Source organism: Poecilia latipinna, unplaced genomic scaffold, assembly GCF_001443285.1.
Source record: "Poecilia latipinna isolate Pla-1442-1.1 unplaced genomic scaffold, P_latipinna-1.0 Scaffold64, whole genome shotgun sequence".
In the NCBI taxonomy this organism is placed as follows: domain Eukaryota; kingdom Metazoa; phylum Chordata; class Actinopteri; order Cyprinodontiformes; family Poeciliidae; genus Poecilia; species Poecilia latipinna.
The window spans coordinates 151,457-170,103 of NW_015112680.1; the positions used below are offsets into that span (position 1 = coordinate 151,457).

The window sequence follows — 18,647 nt, forward strand, 5'->3', positions numbered from 1 at the left end:
GGCTGAATCCACTGGCAACATAGCACAAAAATCAACAATTGGAGAACAACTGAGAGATGTAATAACTGTGCAAAACGCTTGTGAACAGAAGTGTGTGATTTCTATAATGTCAATCAACACTTTCCACTGATTATTGTGACAAATATTAATATTTTTCAATGCGACATTTGCAAATGTAAACAGAAACTTAAATTATTTCTATTTCAAAGTGATACACCTTAGATATTATCCTATCTATTTAGAGATACCCATGTCATTTCAATCAAAAACAGACGTCTTAGTTACATTAGAACAATTTCAAATTCAGAGTAATAAATCATTTTACCCTCAAATGTATACTTAATATAAAAATGCCAGTGAAATAAATGAACACAATTATTATATTCAGTGTGACAAAAATGTATTTTGTGTTGACATCGTTGACGCCTCAGATTCAAGTGTTTGTCGTTTGTCAGATACACTCTCAGTTGGGCTGCAGTTTCTAGTGCATCTTGTATTATGTCGTATTGTGTGCTTTCCATGCTGTTGTAATTATGAGTATTAAGCATCGTTGTTGTTTCTCGGTTTTGTTTTTTCTCTTTCCGCAGATCGAGAGGCAGACTGCAGAGGTGTGAGACTTGTGTTCTCTCATTCTGTGCTTATTTTTCTGTTCTACTCCTTTCTCCTTTTCTTTTAAACATTTTCCCAACCTTTTCCTGTCTATTCCGTCTCTGAGTCCATTGCACTTTAAATAAACCCAAAGAAATTTCTAATTAAAGTATCAATGACAAAAGCTGTAATGCTCCACTTATGAAAGTAAATCAAAATTTGGGCGTCACCTGGACATGCAATGATTCTGAGTGCAACACAGGAGACATTTGAAATGTTAAAATTAAAATTAAAATAATACTTATAGAATTAGAAACGCAAAGTGACTTCCTAAAATAATTAAATAAATATGAATACGGTGCAGAAATAAAGATTTTCATATATTGTAAATGCTGGCACCTTATTTATTAAGAACAGCTCCACAATAAGTTAGTCCCTTTCAGTATGGATGACATTTCCTGTAAAATGTAAAAGAAAGAAGAAAGGACATAAGAGTTGCACCATAAGGAATACAACCAAAAGCTTTTCTTTCAACACAGGAATTTAAACATGAAACAGAACAACTGAAATGGACCTTTACAAAGTAAAACTAAATTCCGACTTTACTGAAACTTACACACAAAAACAATTTTAAAAGTGTTGCTCCTTTCTAAGACAATAAATCAGCATAACTTTCGAAATTAATAACTATCTTCTCGGTACAAGAAAAGCAGGCTGAGCTGCAGGTTGATTTCTGTTTTAAACAATATGTCAGTGATTAACAACTGCTTATAAGTGCTTGTTAAAGGTCTAAATTGTTTTTGGACAATATTGAAAAGCACAGAGTGATGCTGAAGCACAGGCTGCTTTGTGCCGCCTCAACAATGGCCTCTGCGTGTCCAGATGTGCACCGCTGCAGACCCCTCGCACTCCGTCCTACTGGAGACCCGCCAGGTAGGCGAGACGCAAACTCTTGTGGAGCTGCTGGAGTCGAGGTAGATGCACCTTCATCCCTGACAGTAAACAGCAATCAAGGCAGATATTTTCACCAGCACTAAATACCTGACACACACACACACGCGCGCGCGCGCACACACACACGCAACGCAAGTCTTAAAATAACAATTAGCGTGGAAATGGAGGAGGGGTGATTATAAATTCCATTCAGGAAAAGGTCTCGGCTGTGGGGCAATATCAAGGGGCGGGGGGGGGGGGAGTCCTGTCGTTCTCAGATTGGGGTGAGGGGGTGGGTGGGGGGTAGCAGTTTTTGCAATCAGCGTTAAATAGAGCAGTTTTGTGCCTGTGTGATTGTCAAGTGGGCCATTACTCGTTGATAAGAGCACTTTTTCCTTATGCCGCTCTGATTGGGCTGCGCATGCTGCTCAGTCTCGCATGCTGTCCCAATGCAATCAGGGCCCTCTTTCACCGCACTGCCATTTTCACTGCTGTGATTTCCACCAAAGCCCCCCCCCTTCGCCAGCCGCCTCGATCCTCCACCCAACTATCACAACCCCCCTCCCCCCCCTCGCCTCCCACCTCCTCATCCAGCCTCCCACCTCCTCATCCAGCCTCCCACCTCCTCCCTTTAGATTCAATGAGTGCCCATTTACAGCAAGGAGAAAAGGTCACGTTAAACTCGTTGGGTCAATTGTAAACCACCTCAAATCCGGCTGATTTCAATGAAAGAAATGAGTTGGGTGCAGCCCCCTAAGAAAGCAAAGGTCCACGTGGAAGTGGCAGAGTTTTTTCACCTTGCTGAACTAAAATCTCCCCCACATTCTTTCATTTAATAATGCTGAGTTTTTATGAGACAATATCGTAAATCAGTCAAAATCCGCATGCGTGACTCACCGCCTCCAGGTTGAAATATAAAACAAACATTATAATTAAGTCTTATATTATGACACATCTTCGATCAAATGAGAAATATTAAATCAGAAAGTTTAATCAATCCAGGCTTGGATGCCAGCAGCACTTTTCACAAGTTAGACGAGAGACAAAAACAGAGAAAAGTTAAAAGTTTGCAGAGTGTAAACGTAGCAAAAAGCTGGGATGCATTTAAGTCCAAAAGTATTCATACCCCCTCATGATTTAAGATCTGGAAGGCTGAGATATTTTTTTTGTTTTGCTTTTTCCATTAAAAAAACTAAGTGGATACAATAAATTAATCATAATATAATTTTTTTATTGCTTCTGTGCTTAAATATAATAAATCAATATTATACATAATTAGTTCACATTATTCACAGCTGGATCATAAATGTAAGGAGAATTTTCATGTCAAATAGGGTACAGTTAAAACACTTCTTGGTATTTTAAAGAATTCAAAAGGTGGCAAGAATTAAAAATACATTTTAAAATGAAAGTCAGATAAAACTTTTTCCCATGTAAATTGATTATTTATTTGTTGTAATACATTATGTAATTTTTAAATCTGTTTTTGTTTTTGCTTTTTATATTTGTCATGAACATACACCACTGCTGGAGAAACAATAATCAGTTGGAACATTAAAAATACATTTTTGGATGAAGAAATCTAAACTTTACTTCAAAAACTGCATTCAAAATTCCTGAGAGATGTGGTCTGATTTATCTGGGATTTATTCAGCTATTTCTTAAACATTTTGGGTCGTTTATTCTAAAAAAATGGAGAGAATCTAGATTCTGATATAAAAAGGATGAAAGTTGGTGTCTGCAAACATGGCATATGAGTGACAATAGAAACAGTTACTGCTCTATTTTTAAATTGTTAAAAAGTTGGACTGATGAGAGTAGTCCTTTTTGTTTCTTCCTTCACAAACAAGAATTCAAGTGATTTGAAAAGGTCTCTTGCAATTTCAGAGATTTTTCCAATCTTTGTTTTACCAGATTGTGGTAAAACTGCTAATAATCTGACATAGGTATTTTTTAAAATGCACAGCAAAGCCCAAAAATGATTTTTACCCTGGCATGTTTTTTATTTTTTATTCAACCAAGAAGTTTGATTCTGAAAATATTTACATATCAGAATTGCAAAATGCAGAAGACAAAGCAGACAGTCTTTTTTTAATGTTTTTATATCTTGATTTGTTGTGTCAAAGCAATCAAAAATTTTGAAGCAATTGCTAACCAGCTCTTTGGATGTCTCCATTGCTATTCTGAAACTCCTCTTTGGTGATAAACTCCAAATCATTGAGGCTGGAAAGCCACAGAATTACTATGAGTACCAAACAGATGGACAACTCCAAGAATTAATTCCTTTTAGATATAAAATGTTGGTAAAATTAAGACCGCCTTAAATCTAAACCTGCCAGTGGTACTACAGATTTAGTATCCTGATTAGTGAAAATGCCTCTGTGTTCAGTCAGAGGCATTTTCAGATATGCTGCAATACTGACTGCTACAGGAGATCCTTCCATCACCAACTGCAAAAACCTAAAGAAGCTTGGATAATACCACATTTCCCTTTGGTAATATATATTTAAAAAATCTGAATTGAATTAGCTGAATTATGAAGCAGGAATTGAACGTGGCTCATGTATCTTCCACGACACGACAAAATAAAAGTTCAGCTGAATATATTTATGTTATCTTTGACGCCTGCAATCAGTGGCTTGTTTTCCGCCTAAGAAGAAACAACGACGGAGCACTAATAGACCATGAACTGTATGTTCCACATTCTCGCAACGTTAGACGTAAAACAGTTAGGCGGTAAAACAAGTTTGTTCTCATGTTGATGGATGAGATGTTGTTTTTTGTCTGATCCACATCACGCAACCCGTCTGAAGAGTTAGCCAAGCAGGACTCAAAAAGTCAAAACACTAAACTGTTACACAGCACGATTCCCATCTCTTCCAACATCTACACTCGTATCAGCTCGTGGCGAATTGAAGTGAGAAAGACTTTGACTTGTCTCCGAGATAAGCCCTTGAAAACGTTAGAGACCCCCTTCGCTCTGGTGGACTTTCGTCCCTCAGAGCTGAGAACCGTGAGCTGCCGCTTGGATTTTTGTCCCGCAGCGGTCGGAGCGTCCTCCGGTGTGGACGACTCGGTGGTTGGAGGTGTTCTGCAGCGAGCTGTGCTTGAGCAATGCTATCAGATGGAGAGTATTCATCTCCACTGGGTGGAACAGGACACATTCGGATGGAGGCACGCTAACTCCTTTATCCCGGTGAGATGGTGCGATACGATCTGGGCTCATGCTGCTGCAGGTCCGTCTGTTATCCAGCCACAACAAAGCAGCTGTGGACAGAGAAAGAGAGAGAGAGAGAGAGAGAGAGAGAGAGGGAAAAAAACACTTCTGCCTGACTGTGAGTAGTGGCTGTAGGGAAAATGAAGGGGAGGTAATAATCAATCAGACGACGGGTTTGAAAAGAGTTAAATGGGTGAATAAAAGAATGAAAACCTAAACGAGAAACCCAGGGGGCTGCAGGGGTGGGGGTGGCATCCTTTTGATTTCTGTAAATCAGCTCCGATTGCAAACAATACGCTGTCTGCTGTCTCCTGATGGATTCATATGATTTGCATACAACCCCAAAGCAGGTGATCCAACTATTTTGAACTAAACGGCAAATCGCAAACAACCCCCGCCCCGCTGAGAACGTTTTTGTTGCACATTTTCACGTTATGTATTTCACCGCCAACAGGGATGGAGAAGTTCCTCCGTCTCTCAAACCATCTAACATCTAAATACTCAGAGGGACTGAGCTAATTATGACCTCAGGGTGTTTGGTGTTTAATGATGGTGATCGGGTTTTAACTACTGATTACTGACTGGGGCGATAATGAGTGGTTGTAGATCACTTAAAGTAAGCTCTTGTTAAGAGATTTTCTTTCTTTCTTTCTTTCTTTCTTTCTTTCTTTTTGCTTTCTTTTGTTGTTTTATGTTTTCATACGTTGTGGCAAATACACAGAAATTTACTTGTTAACAATGCGGTCGATGTTCTTGAAAACAGAAATACATTAAAAAAAAAATACTATTTGAAGGTACAGCCACAGTCAGGAGTATGAAATACAGTGTTTTGTCAAAATGTCTGATTCCAGTATAACCTTTTATTCACATCACCGGATTTTACAGCCACAAACTTCAATGCATTTTGTTGGGATTTTGTGGGATCGAAAAAAAAACGAAAGACAAATTGAGCTTCATTAAAAAAAAAAAAAAAAAAGCCACTAGCAAAGGTGAAGCTGCAACCATGAAAGTAGTCTTAATGAAGATGTTGGTGTGTAAGACAATTTAATCAGCTTAAACCATTTTCTTCATCCTCATTCAGATGTTTCCCCTTTTCACATCAGAAGAAATAAAGGCCTCATTTAAAGTGTGTTGTTGAAACAAATGAACTGCTGTGAGTAACTTAATGTATATGAGTCTACCAGTTATTTGATAATTAGATGTTTTCCATACGACTCACTGTGAGAATAAGCCTGTGATCATATATAACTTACTGTGAAATTCTTTGAAATAAATATAAAAGTACCTCAGAAACTTACAGCATCTTAACATTCAACGTCTAGGAATGTTATTGCATAGATGTTCAGTGCCTTCCAAAAGTATTCCTCAAACCTTTGCTCTGTTAGATCCACGGATGACATTTGACTCACAAAGTAACACGAGACTGTGCATTGGAGAGAAACAATACATAGATTTCACAACTTTCTACAAGTAAACATGGGGGGAGGGGGGGAAACATGGTGTGGATTTATATTTGGCCCCCTAAATTTTGATCTCCCGAAATAAAATCCATTGCCACTAACTATCAGTGGTTTAGAGAACAATAAGAACAACTAACATAAGGAATGCTGAGAAATACAGCAGATAGATGCTGGAGGCCATTGTGGATACGGTCTAAGCCACGTTCAGTTTATCTGAAAATGGAGAAAAAAGAATAACGCGACCATAACGCAACCGCTCGAGACATGACAAGTGAGGGATGCAGCCAAGCCAAGAGGCTCATGGTAACTCTGGAGGAGCTGTAAAGAGTCACAGCTCAGCAGGGGGAATCTTTTGATACACCCATCACTGGTGAACAGCTGGCATGTGGAAGAAGAGGATCTGCTCAGGGGAGGATAAAAAGGAATTTTTTTGATCTGCACACAAAATGTACTGGGTGGTGGGAAAACAAAGACTGAAAACACCATCCATACCGTACAAAACATGGTGGTGGCAGCATCGTGCTGTGGGCATGCTTCCTTTCAGCAGAGTTGATGGGATTGGTTCCGAGATGAAAACCTGGTCCAGAAGACTGGACTTTGGAGTCGGCTGGACTCCAAAAGGTGTCGGTGTTTTTTGCTCCTTCCACGGAAACATCAAAAACCACACAAGGAGCTTATTTCCGAAATGGAGGCGCGGCCAGGAGCAAATATGAATTATGATCCGCCCTCCACAAACTGCTCGGAGCAGACTGAGTGACAGACTGAAACACACAGGAGACCGGCAGGACAGAGAGAAAGAAGGGAGGAAGGAAAGAAACAAAGGCAAGAAAGGAAGAGAGTAAGGAACAAAGAAAGAAAGACGCAAAGAGGAAAAGAAAAAAGAAAGGGGGAAAAAAGGAATAAAGAAGAGAACGTTCCTAACTTTGGGAAGCGGGACTTTTTTTTTTTTCTTCTTTTTCTTTTTCCGTGCTGGACGCAGACATGCGCTGGAAAAGTGAAGTCAAAGTGGAATGCTGCGCCGTGAACGACAGCGAGAGCGGATCTCTGCTGTCCAACGGCGAGGTGAGCGCAGGACTTACTTCTCTCCCTCTGTTTCGCTGCGGTCGGGTGTCGCGGAATAAATATTAGTGGAAATTGCTCTGCCCAATTAATCCAGAATGAGCTCTGGTGTGTCATTATGGAGCCCGGCCTTCCACTGGAGCTGACAGCTCGGTATTTTCACAATTTGAAGAAATGTCAAAGAAAATTACCCCGCCCTTGTATTCTGCAATTAAAACTCAAGTAGTTAATGAGACGTCTTCACCTTTTGGTTGCTCCGGGTAGAACGTTTGTGGCGAACTTAAGCTCCTTTTAATTGCTGTTATTAAAAAAATCAGTCCTCCCTTTTTTTTCTGCCAGACTTCGCGCTGGTTTCCTGATTGACGCGTGAAACGCGTCTGTTGGTTGGCTTAACCTGCAGCTCTTTCTTTTTTTCTTTCTTTCTCTCTCGCTCTCTCTCTCTCTCTTTCTTTTTTTAGATTATTATTATTATTATTGCCGAATCACAAATTCTGAAACTCAAGAACATAAATGCACGGGCGATAAGTGCCGGCTTAAGTGTAGTCTGTTTTTGTAAGTAATGGCTATCTTTCTCTTCTAAATGTCATTGTGGTTTTCTGTAATCGCCGCGCGCGTTGTCATGGTGAAAAGGTGAAAGGCATGATATTTATGGGAAGGTGCGAGGGGCATTTAAGGCTCACACGCCGACATCCTCCTCTTGTCGCGCAGCTTCTCGTCATGTGTGAGGACTGCAAGGGAGACGGAGAGCTGCCGGACAAGTGCGCCGAGGACGGGAGGGACATGATGGTAGGCTGGAAGACGCACTCCGATTCAGGATGATAAAAACGATGTGCAGGTTTAGAGTCTGAGATTGGTCACAGCCTCGAGCAAGAGAAAGAAAAGATACAAAATCTAAAATAAATGTAAAAGTTTTCAGGAGCTGGTTGGGCTGCAGCGTTCCTGTGCGTAATTTTCCTAACCGGTGTTGTGATGATCTCCCTCAGGGCGCGCCAGTGGAAGTTTTGGATGAAGAGACTTCATCTCCGCCGGCGATGGCCTCTGCGCCTCTGCTGGGCAGAAGTGTGTGCGCCAACTGCAACGAGGAGATAGTGGATAAATATTTATTAAAGGTAAAACAAACCAACAAACAAACAAACAAACAAACAAAAAAACAACAAGAGCAAAAAACTTTTCTCGAGGTTTCATATCCGCCTTTGCATTTTTTTTGTCCTCATTGCTTTTGCTGCTTTGCGGCGGCGTTTATCTACAAATTCAGACAGCACGTCTCCTCCTAATTCATCGCATCTTTGCTTTAGGTTAACGACTTGTGCTGGCATGTGCGCTGTCTCTCCTGCAGCGTGTGCCAGACCTCGCTTGGCAGCCACGCGAGCTGCTACATCAAGGAGAAGGAGGTTTTCTGCAAACTGGATTACTTCAGGTATGCGCGCGCATCTTTTACTGTTGTAGATTTCCTTGTACAGTTGGGTAAAATCCTAATTATTAAAAAAAAAAACAAAAAACATTGACAAAAATCCGGCATGTAGTCCATGTTACATAGAGAATTTGCACCTTACCTTGTCTTTGTATAATAATAATAATAATAATAATAATAATAATAATAATAATAATAATAATAATAATGGTGAAATATTTTTATTTGTTTGCATTTTTAATAAATCTAAAATCTCAATAAATGTGTTCACAATTTAAATTATTAAAATAAATAAATAAATAAATAAATAAATAAATAAATAAATAAATAAATAAATAAATAAATAAATAAATAAATGTCTTGTACGGATGCAGAATTCGACTCTTATTATCACATCGTGTTATTTTGCAGAAATAATAATAGAAAATTATATTCAGAAAACTGTCACACTAAAAAAAAAGATCCTGCTGTTGTTTGGAGCTGTGAGTGACTCGAGCTCTTCTTTTGCAGACGTTACGGCACCTGGTGCGCGTGCTGCGGCAGGAACATCCACTCCACAGACTGGGTCCGCAGGGCCAAGGGCAACGTCTATCACCTGGCCTGCTTCGCCTGCTTCTCCTGCAAGAGGCAGCTCTCCACCGGGGAGGAGTTCGCCCTGGTGGAGGGCAAAGTGCTCTGCAGGGTCCATTACGACTGCATGCTGGACAACCTCAAGAGGGCCGTGGAAAAAGGTGAGCGGGCCGCAGCGCAGCGCGATGCTTCCAACCAAAAAGGGAAAGCTCTGCTGAATTATTTATTTTTTTTTTATCCCCCCAGGAAAAAAAAAAAAAAAAAAAAAAAAGAAGAAGAAGGAAAAAGTTGATTAACGTAATTGGATAATGTAGTCTTATTTGGATGGTCTTAATGAGAGCCTTCTGCTGCAGGAAACAGTGTTAATATGGAGGGAGCCGTGCCAACGGAACAAGAAATCAATCAGCCGAAACCATCCAAGAGAGCTCGCACCAGCTTCACAGCCGACCAGCTGCAGGTTTGTAAGACTACAACAAATAATAAATAATAATTCGATTCATTGTTTTATTTGCTGAACAAATTCATTCAAAATATTCGTTCAGGTAATATTTAAGCAGCCTTTTTCCTCCCTGTTGCTATTACAGGAAGATTTCAGGTTTGCTCTTTTATTTTGTTGAGAAAAATAAGCAAATTGATATCTTCAGCCTAATTAAAAATAATAAAGTAAATAATCCGAGGTTTACTTCTTTGTACAACTATGGCTAAAGTGGGAGGCCTGCTTCAGATCCCTTTTATTTTTATTTAACTGACCGTTTTACATTTTATGAGTCAAAGCTTCTGACTGACAAATGTTTATGTTAGAGAGGCACCAAAAATATTGGTCAAGAGATCGGAATATGAAATTATTCCTTTAATTAGCAAATCAAATCTAAAAGAAATAGGTTTTTCCTGTTCCTTAAATGCATCAAACCCAAAACCTAACCTCCTGCACACCATGGTTTTAGTTTTGATGCCCCCTTTTTTGAATTTCACAGAAAAATTCAAAATCCCTATATATTTCAGATGTGGGGACATATGCTTTGGTGCTTACACCATAATAATTTCTTCTTTCTCTGTTAAATTCAAAACGTTCACACCTAATGACGTTTTGGCTCTTCATAGTAGTCAGAAATAAAAATGAATTGTCAACAGGACAGACATAAAAGGAATGACCCAGTCAGTGTAGTGGAAAAAAAAAATAGATCCTGTATAAAAAATTAAAAGAGGAACATATGAACAGAATGACTGTTAATACCAAAGACAGGTATTGATAATTGTTTTCAGTACTGATTATTAAAACAGCAGAGATATTCACCGTTAGCCAGCTTTCACCCTGGACATTTTTAGATTGTTATGAATGAACCAAGTGTTTCAAACATTTATGTAGCGCAACAAGTTACCACAAATTACATAAAAACATCTATTCCTCACCCAACATAAGCTCAACGGTAATTCTTTTATCGATTTTCCTTCTGTTTGCGATGCATGCAAGACAAGTGGAGTCAGCTGAAGAAGGCTTCCGCCACACACAGCAGCACGGCTCTGTCGGGCCACACAAGAAGTGACTTTCCTCCGCTTGTTTACATGCAGGTGATGCAGGCTCAGTTCGCTCAGGACAACAACCCTGATGCTCAAACTCTGCAGAAGCTGGCGGAGCAGACTGGCCTCAGTCGAAGAGTCATACAGGTTGGTGCACAAAGACAAAACACGTCACGCGTGATCGCAAGATATTGGTTGGTAGAAACGTGTGGCTAGTGAGCTCGGTGACGGTGCATTGTGTGTCGAGTGGATTTATATTTGCATGGCTGCTTGGTTAGTGTTACTTTTTACTCTCTGACTGGAAACTATGTGTTCTCCAGCTGTGTGCCGGATAAGATGATTTAAATCTATCTCAGTCAGATTTGTTTGTGTTGAATCTTTTTTAGAGTGTTTTTCCCTTTCTGCATAGACATTTTAGTGATTTTTTTTTTTCCAAAATTATTGTTCTGTTATTGTTAGATGCCAGGGATGCTGGTCTTTGTCACTTAGTGGTTCTATTTCTGGTTATAATGCGGTTATTATTTTTATTATCAATGTGAATTGTAATGCAGGTCTGGTTCCAGAACTGCCGAGCTCGCCACAAAAAGCACGTGAGCCCCAATCACACCTCCAGCACCCCCATGGCCTCCCTGCAGACCGGCCGCCTGCCCCAGCCCACCCCGACCCCTGAAGAGCTGCAGTACACGGCCTACGGCGGCCCAGAAGGCTCAATGCTCTCAGCGCTACACTCCTTCATTGACAGTGAGAACAAGGCTTAACCCCCCCCCCACCCCCTTTTTTTAAACAAACTTTAAACATTTGACCAAAAACTGAATTTTTTTTTAACTAGTACACTTTTTATGTGTTTTATGATTATGGTAAAGGGTGATTTTTGTATTTATTACAGATAAATATTTTAAATATCTCTCATTGATGGCACTCAATAGTCAAATAATGGGGTTATCTTAGGAAAAAATAAAATCAATTGTATTAGTATTGCTAGTGTTAGCAGCACTACTACTACTACTACTACTACTACTACTACTACTAATAATAATAATAATAATAATAATAATAATAATAATAATAATTTGACATTATACTATTCTATTTCTACTAAAATATGCACCTCTGTTTATCTGCTGGTTGTGAAAACTCAGAAAACAAGAATGCTTGTAAAAAGGAAAAATGCAAGCTTAACCTTAGGTAAGAAAAAAAAAGCTAAACATTGTGGAAGGGGAGACACATCTAATAGAAGTAAATAAACAAACATCAGATCAGATGTCAATGTTCATTATGATAATTATGGCATACAGGTCATTTTGTTTCTCAGATATAACAATAGCTTCAATTTTACAGCTGGCCAACTGAACTGAACAGTCTATACACTCAGTACTTCACCATGAATTACTGCGTCAGTCCTTGGCGACACGGAGACGATGAGTCTGTGTTGCCTTAACAGCGGCACTCAGCTCGTCTGGCATGTTGGTGTCTCCGATCTTCCTCCTGACAATACTCCATAGATTCTCCCTGGACTTCAGATCAAGCCAGTTTGCTGGTCAGTTGAGCACAGTCATGCCATGCATGGCTATTTTAGCAGTGTAGGCAAGATCTAAGTCCTGCAGAAAAAGGAAATCAGGATCTATTGAGGCTTGTCAGCAGAGGTAAACATGAAATCCTCTAAAACTTCCAACTGCATGAAGCACAGACCTTAATAAAGCACAGGGAGCCTACCAGAAGGTGACTCGGCTCATAACTGATTATGGAAACGTCAAAGTGGCTCACAAGTGACTACTCCACTGTTCCGCCAAAACATTGGGATCTAAATTAAATGTAAAACTTTCATTGTATCTAAAAATTGATTCCAGGTCCTTGAGCAGCACTACTTTCTGTCTTGTCTGTTAAGATTTTGTTCTTTAACTTTTGTGGGCTTTGCTCCACAATTCTTTCGAGGTTGTAGTCATCCCTGTTGTGCCTATTGTTTTTTTCCCTCCACTCAACTTTCCAATGTTATGCTTGGATACAGCCCTCTGTTAGCAACCAGCTTTTGTAGAAATGACCCTTGTGGCTTGCCACACACAATAGTGTAACTGACCTCTGGCATGTCAGCAGTTGTCTCCATGATTGTGTTCGCCATGACCAAACTTTTACGGTAACACTTTATTTGAAGGGGGTTGAATAAGACTGACATGACACTGTCATAAACATGACATAACACATGTCATGAACCTGAATAAGCCTTCATGAATATTTATGACTGTTGTCATAAAGCGTCATTCGGTAAATTATGACACTTTTAATACAAAGTTGACATTATTCAAAATGTCTTTGTTATGACAACTTGACATTAACCAGGAAATCATTACTGATATAAATTTGTTATAAAAGTATTATTGATTAAACTTTACCTTTAATAACATAAAGTTACCTAATTTTTAAAGTGCAAACAGTTATGATTTCCTGGCTAATGTCAAGTTGTCATAACAAATACATTTTGAATAATGTCAACTTTGTATTAAAAGTGTCATGATTTACCGAATGACGCTTTATGACAACAGTCATAAATATTCATGAAGGCTTATTCATGTTCATGACAGGTGTTATGTCATGTTTATGACAGTGTCATGACAGTCTTATTCAACCCCCTCCAAATAAAGTGTTACCACTTTGACTAGTCTGATATGGATACCTGAGTTTTCATCTGCTGTACGCCATAATTATCAAAACAATAAGAAATAAATGAGCAATCTCACCATGTATAATGAAACTGAAGATATTTTTTCCTTTTCGAATTAAATCACCCAAGCAAATGAAGCAAATTGTTGATGTATTATTATAGATATATTAATACTCTTGCCCCAAAAACCTTAGATTAAAACAGGTTTGAATTATGATTGTGTTTTTTATTATTATTACTTCACAAACAAACCTGCACCTTAATGATGTGACAGTAGTAATAACTCGGACTCCGTTTTCTGTGTGTTTGCAGTACACTCTCCTCCCTCCATGTTTCAGCCGCTGCTGCCTGCCCACGCCATGACCTCCTTGCCTGTGTCTCACGCCTAGCTGCTCTCTCGCTCTCTCTCACACACACACACACACACACACACAGCTTCAGACCTCACCAGCGTTTCTTCTCCATAACCAGATGCAGTATTTTGATGCTCAAGGTAAATCTGATTTGATGTTCATCGTTTCATCTCATCATTTCATTTAAACTTCAACAAATTCATCCTTCCATGTTGGTATTAAAAAAAAAAACATAAAACAAACAAACAAACAAAAAAAAAACACTGTTGAAGACCATGACTTACAGTCCTCTGTGTACTGTATAATGTGGAAATGCAAAGTTTTCAGTGTACCTCATAGAGCTGTGACACATGGCAGTATACTTGTTTATGTTGTTGTTGACGATGTCTGACTGTGTTACTCCATGTGAAAGCCGAAAGGCTCTAAAACTCCGTATGAAGGTGAACCCGAATTTGTTTTGTATAAATGTTGCAATTTAATTTATTGTATGTGAAGTTTCTGTTTCAAGAATAAAGAACTAATTTCACAAACCTCAAGGAAATGATTGAAAACCTACAAATTGTGTTGACATCTCTGCACAGCACGGCATTTTATTGTTTTACAAAACATATTAGCTTATGGATCCTACAAGAACATTTTCCACATGCAATTCTAGATTTTCAGTCCTGCACATTACAAACATTTAAACTCGTTTTCACGTCTGACAGCTCAGAGCTATGCATCTTCACAATTTTTTTTTTTTTTTTTTAATTCTGAAGAGATTCTGAAAGAAAACGGAGTCCAATCTTACTAGCAGGGAGGATTTACTTGTGTCTACTTGCAGACTGTGGTTGACCAAAAGAATCTTATTTTCAGACATGGGAGGGAGCGGAGGGCATATAAAAACAAAGTTTTACCACAGTTATCAGATCTGAAGTATTCCCCCCCCCCCGGTGGGAATGAGACTAGGTCCCAGCTACACGCACAACAACGAGGAGAGATGTACGATTCAACTGGGAGCGCAGCCGCTATTCAGCGCAACACCGAAAATGACAACATGTCACATGTGCGCCATGCCCCACTGAGGCGCTGCATGCTTCGTTTGTCCTGTTCCTCATCCACAAGAACTGTTGTTGTGCTCTTTACTGAACGGCTTCATGTCCCGGCGTGTTCAGCTCAAACGGATGCCGTGGGTGTGTGTAAAGTCTGGCAGCGCTGTCACTCTGAGGTACCATGAGGGCAGGCTCTCATGTGTGACACACACACACACACACACACACACACACACACACACACACACACACACACACACACGCTCAAGGGAAAGACTCACAAACGTGAGTTGACTTTAAAGAGTCAGAGAGATTAAAATCATTTAAATAACAGATGCATAAGTCCACCCTGGATAAGAAAGAAATTAAGCAGAACAGAGTGTTTTGAGACTCAGAGGACAGCTAAGATGCTCATTTATTCAACGTTTTTCCAAAAAAATAAATAAATAAATAAATAAAAAAAAATAACGGACATAAAACTTTACATCTTATTCTCTACTCTAGAATTAGTCTCAAAGGGTAAAGACATAAAAGGATGCATCTTACTGGGTTTTACAATCAAACACAGTTAAACGAACAAACTTCCAACTACATCTAGCACATAGGTGGGAGGAAACTGCTTTGAACTGGGCTCAGAACTCCTACAAGAGTAAGTCAGCAGCTCTTTTTAGGATGCAGTGAAAGAACAGTATCGGACTTTGAAAAGTTGTGTAAAATATTCACAGTTTGAGATATAATTTACTGCAGTCGCAATAAAAAAGGGTCGGTTGTACTGCAAGCGCCTTACAGCATTTGACTGATTTTTAAAGTGGCATCAGTTTGGTAAGGATGTCAGTTTAGCTGAGAAAAGCCACGCCACCTCATAAAAAAAAAAAAAAAAAGAAAAAATAAGCCTTTGTGCAATCTTTAATAATTTCTAGCATCTTCTACAGCCCATAATAGTTAACATTCATTAACTTTAATATATTTCTCCTCTAGTTCACACATTTGCATACCTTCATATCAGCACCAGGAAAAAAAGCAATAAAATAGGACAAGATAAAACAATCATTAAAAAATGTAAACAATGCCATTTATAAAAACGTCACCTCACACATTCTTCTGAGAATATTATGACATATTTTGAGCTATAAGGTCAGCAGTGCATTATCGTTCACCAGCAGTACATACAGAATACGGCATGGAAAAATGACTGGCTCCCTCACATGGCAAAAACTGGAAACTACAGGAGCTCAAAGTGCAACAAAAGCAGAAGTTACTGCAGTCCCAATAAAGAAATGTGTTGTACCACAAGAAACCTTCGGTGAAACTTGACTGCAACTGTAAATAATATGATTATTAATAACAATTTGACAGCAGGCGGCCAAGGACAGCCATCTATTTAAAGGGTTTAAACTTGGTGTAAACTTGCAGAGTCTGAATCAAATTATTATTATTATTTTTTTAGAAAAGCTCATGCCAGTTAAACTGACATTTGACAGTTTACCGCCTCATCTTCTCCTTCTTGTAACTACGCGCAATGGCGTCGACGGTCTTTCCAGTACTTCTACAATCGTTCTTTTCTGGAAGATCTTCATCAGGTTTGGGGTCATGTGGTAGGGCTTGCTCGGCGAGCCGTTGTTCACCTCCAGATCGCACACTACGGCGAGACAACGTTAAAGACATTTGTGATTATGTGACGCCTTAAAAAATCAAAACCTCTACAAAATGCACATGGTGACACGTCATCCATTTATGTTTATTCAAAAAGAAACGATCACATTTTCAATCTGATTCATTTAGTTAAAAAAAAAAAAAAAGAAGTCCTGTACAAAACTGAAACACAGATTAACCTCCAGACAGACGTGTGTATTATACTGAATATTAAAACAGCACAACATCTGAACATCCAATAATTATAATAATACAAATAAAAAGAATACCAAAAATGGCTTTGAAATCCTTTTATAAACTTTATCCCAAAAACTCCTGGTGTTTAAGTCTAAAATTACAGAAGGAGGAACAATTTTTTTATTCCTTTTTTTTTTTTTGACAACTAGGCACATAAACTAGCGGCTGCAATCACATGTCCTGAAGATACTCAGGCTCTGTCCAGATTTTAAGCAATAACCATAAAATTTATGTTAAAGTCTTAACCTCCCACAAAGTCTTTGTGTTACAGTACGTACAAGGGGGGGGGGGAGTATTAACTGAAATGAAATGATTGTGTGGTGAACTGAAAATAAAAGTTTAGCTGGGTGTAGTGTTCAAATCATATTCAGATTTGTTTTTACAATTATCAAGGATGAAAATCACCTAAAAAAAAAAAAAAAGTGGGGAAACAGCAAATCATGCTGCAGGCAGTAAATAAAACACACGATTCCTTTACTGTAAGGTGAATCAAACAGATCATGATTTCACACCAAAAGACCAAAGTGCGATAAGAAAGTGCCCCAGAAGTCCAACACTGTTCAGGGTGATGCTTTACATCATAGTCCATCAGTGGCATCTGTACAATTTAAGGTCCCCATGTTTGTTTGGGTTTAAAAACAAAACAAAACAAAACAAAACAAAAACAATGCGTCTCCGCTTGTGCATCCATCCTGTACATTGATGTGCATCCTCAAAGTAAGGCAGAGGTCAGCAGAAAATACAGAGAAACATGAAGAAAAGCATAGCAGACAAAAAGGCAAGTATCTGAACTGGCTCATGAGAGGAAGTGAAGCCAAGTGTTTTTTTGTTTTTTTTTGTTTTTTTTTGTTTTTTGTTTTTCGGTCCACTGTGCTTTGGGACCAGAACTGTGTACATGTCCTTTCATGTTCAGGTCATCCCTGCATCCAGTTTAGATGTTTAGCCCTCGAGAACTTGCAGAGCCTCCACACACAAAGCAGATATGGAGAAGTGAGTCAGAATCAAAAGTTAAAAAAAAAACAAAAAAAAAAAACAAAAAAAAAAAACAGCTGCACATTGCTCAGGAGGAAGCACTCGATTTAGCACGTTCCTCTCCTTTGCGGAGGATCTTGTGCAGGCCTGGAGATACGAAGTAGGGCCTGGAAGAAGAGCCATCGTTCCTCTCCAGGTCCTCACCTGAGACCGTATCGCAGCACAGAAGGAAAACGGCAGAGGCAGGTGAGCGGTGCAAGAGAGACGGAAGGGGAAAGAAAGGTAAAGGCTTAGTGGAGAAAGTAAACAAAAGCAGAATAGGAAACTGTGAATAACTAGGAATGCCCTTTAGTCATTTAGAGGTAGCTTTGCAGGACTCCCGCATCCCCACACATAATCTACAACTGATACGCTGAGAAGTTTATAAAAATACCGCATACTTACAAAAGCATAGGAACAGCGTGTCCACACACATGGCATAAACATTAAAAAAGCCACTTGTGATCATGAACGACCCAATTATCAGCGTCTGGGGAAAAAAAAAAAAAAAATCAAAAGATGTTTAGTCTGCATATCATTTTGTTTTTATGCAACAAACAACAGAACGGGTCAGAATGGGGCCCTCGTTGATTACCGAGTTCCTGACTAAATTCAGCTCTCCATGTCAGTTGTTGTTACATCAGACACACTACCATGTATTGTGCAGCCAATGATTTAAAATCACAAGTAAACTGTGTTCACAGATTGCAAAACTGTCATAGGTTATGCACAATATTTTGATTACATAATTTGTTTATATTATATAAGAGAGTTTTACTTTACAATGATTTGCTAAGAGGGACTGCATTGGTTGCTTCGACTTCCTGTGTGTCCACGTATTGTTACCCAATGTTTGAATTACATTTTGTTTTTTTTCAGCTTTTTTTCCCTGTATAATACATTACGAGCCAAATTTACAAACTAATAAAACAGAGACTAAATAGTCTAGC

General features: G+C 39.0%; 2 protein-coding genes across 4 annotated transcripts in view; one reads left to right on the forward strand and one right to left on the reverse strand.

Moving 5' to 3' along the window:
* Positions 1–6,912: 6,912 nt before the first annotated feature.
* Positions 6,913–15,659, forward strand: LOC106963653 (LIM/homeobox protein Lhx8). 3 transcript variants are annotated; one of them, XM_015058694.1, is made up of 9 exons: positions 6,913–7,260; positions 7,966–8,043; positions 8,241–8,366; positions 8,553–8,674; positions 9,179–9,399; positions 9,592–9,695; positions 10,808–10,903; positions 11,320–11,497; positions 13,725–15,659. In XM_015058694.1, the coding sequence occupies exons 1-9, from the start codon at positions 7,180–7,182 to the stop codon at positions 13,799–13,801; spliced, it is 1,083 nt and encodes a 360-aa protein (XP_014914180.1). In that variant the 5' UTR covers positions 6,913–7,179; the 3' UTR covers positions 13,802–15,659. The 3 variants fall into 3 exon arrangements, with proteins under 3 accessions (XP_014914180.1, XP_014914186.1, XP_014914170.1); XM_015058684.1 differs by having other exon boundaries at positions 6,915–7,260; positions 11,308–11,497; XM_015058700.1 differs by lacking the exon at positions 7,966–8,043 and having other exon boundaries at positions 11,308–11,497.
* A 575-nt stretch (positions 15,660–16,234) lies between these two features.
* The window catches only part of slc44a5b (solute carrier family 44 member 5b), a 29,834-nt gene continuing 27,421 nt past the window's right edge, over positions 16,235–18,647 (reverse strand). Inside the window, exons 21-22 of the mRNA XM_015058673.1 lie at positions 18,103–18,187; positions 16,235–16,435 (exon numbers count right to left, since the gene is read on the reverse strand). Coding sequence (XP_014914159.1) covers positions 16,287–16,435; positions 18,103–18,187 — 234 coding nt within the window. The 3' untranslated portion in view covers positions 16,235–16,286. The remainder of the gene's footprint in view (positions 16,436–18,102; positions 18,188–18,647) is intronic.

Bases quoted from the DNA above. Each gene is read 5' to 3' on its own strand.
- LOC106963653 (XM_015058684.1), top strand. From the start codon at position 7,180: ATGCGCTGGAAAAGTGAAGTCAAAGTGGAATGCTGCGCCGTGAACGAC. The intron at 8,675-9,178 runs GTATGCGCGCGC...CTTCTTTTGCAG, and splicing joins TGCAAACTGGATTACTTCAG to ACGTTACGGCACCTGGTGCG. The intron at 9,696-10,807 runs GTTTGTAAGACT...GTTTACATGCAG, and splicing joins TCACAGCCGACCAGCTGCAG to GTGATGCAGGCTCAGTTCGC.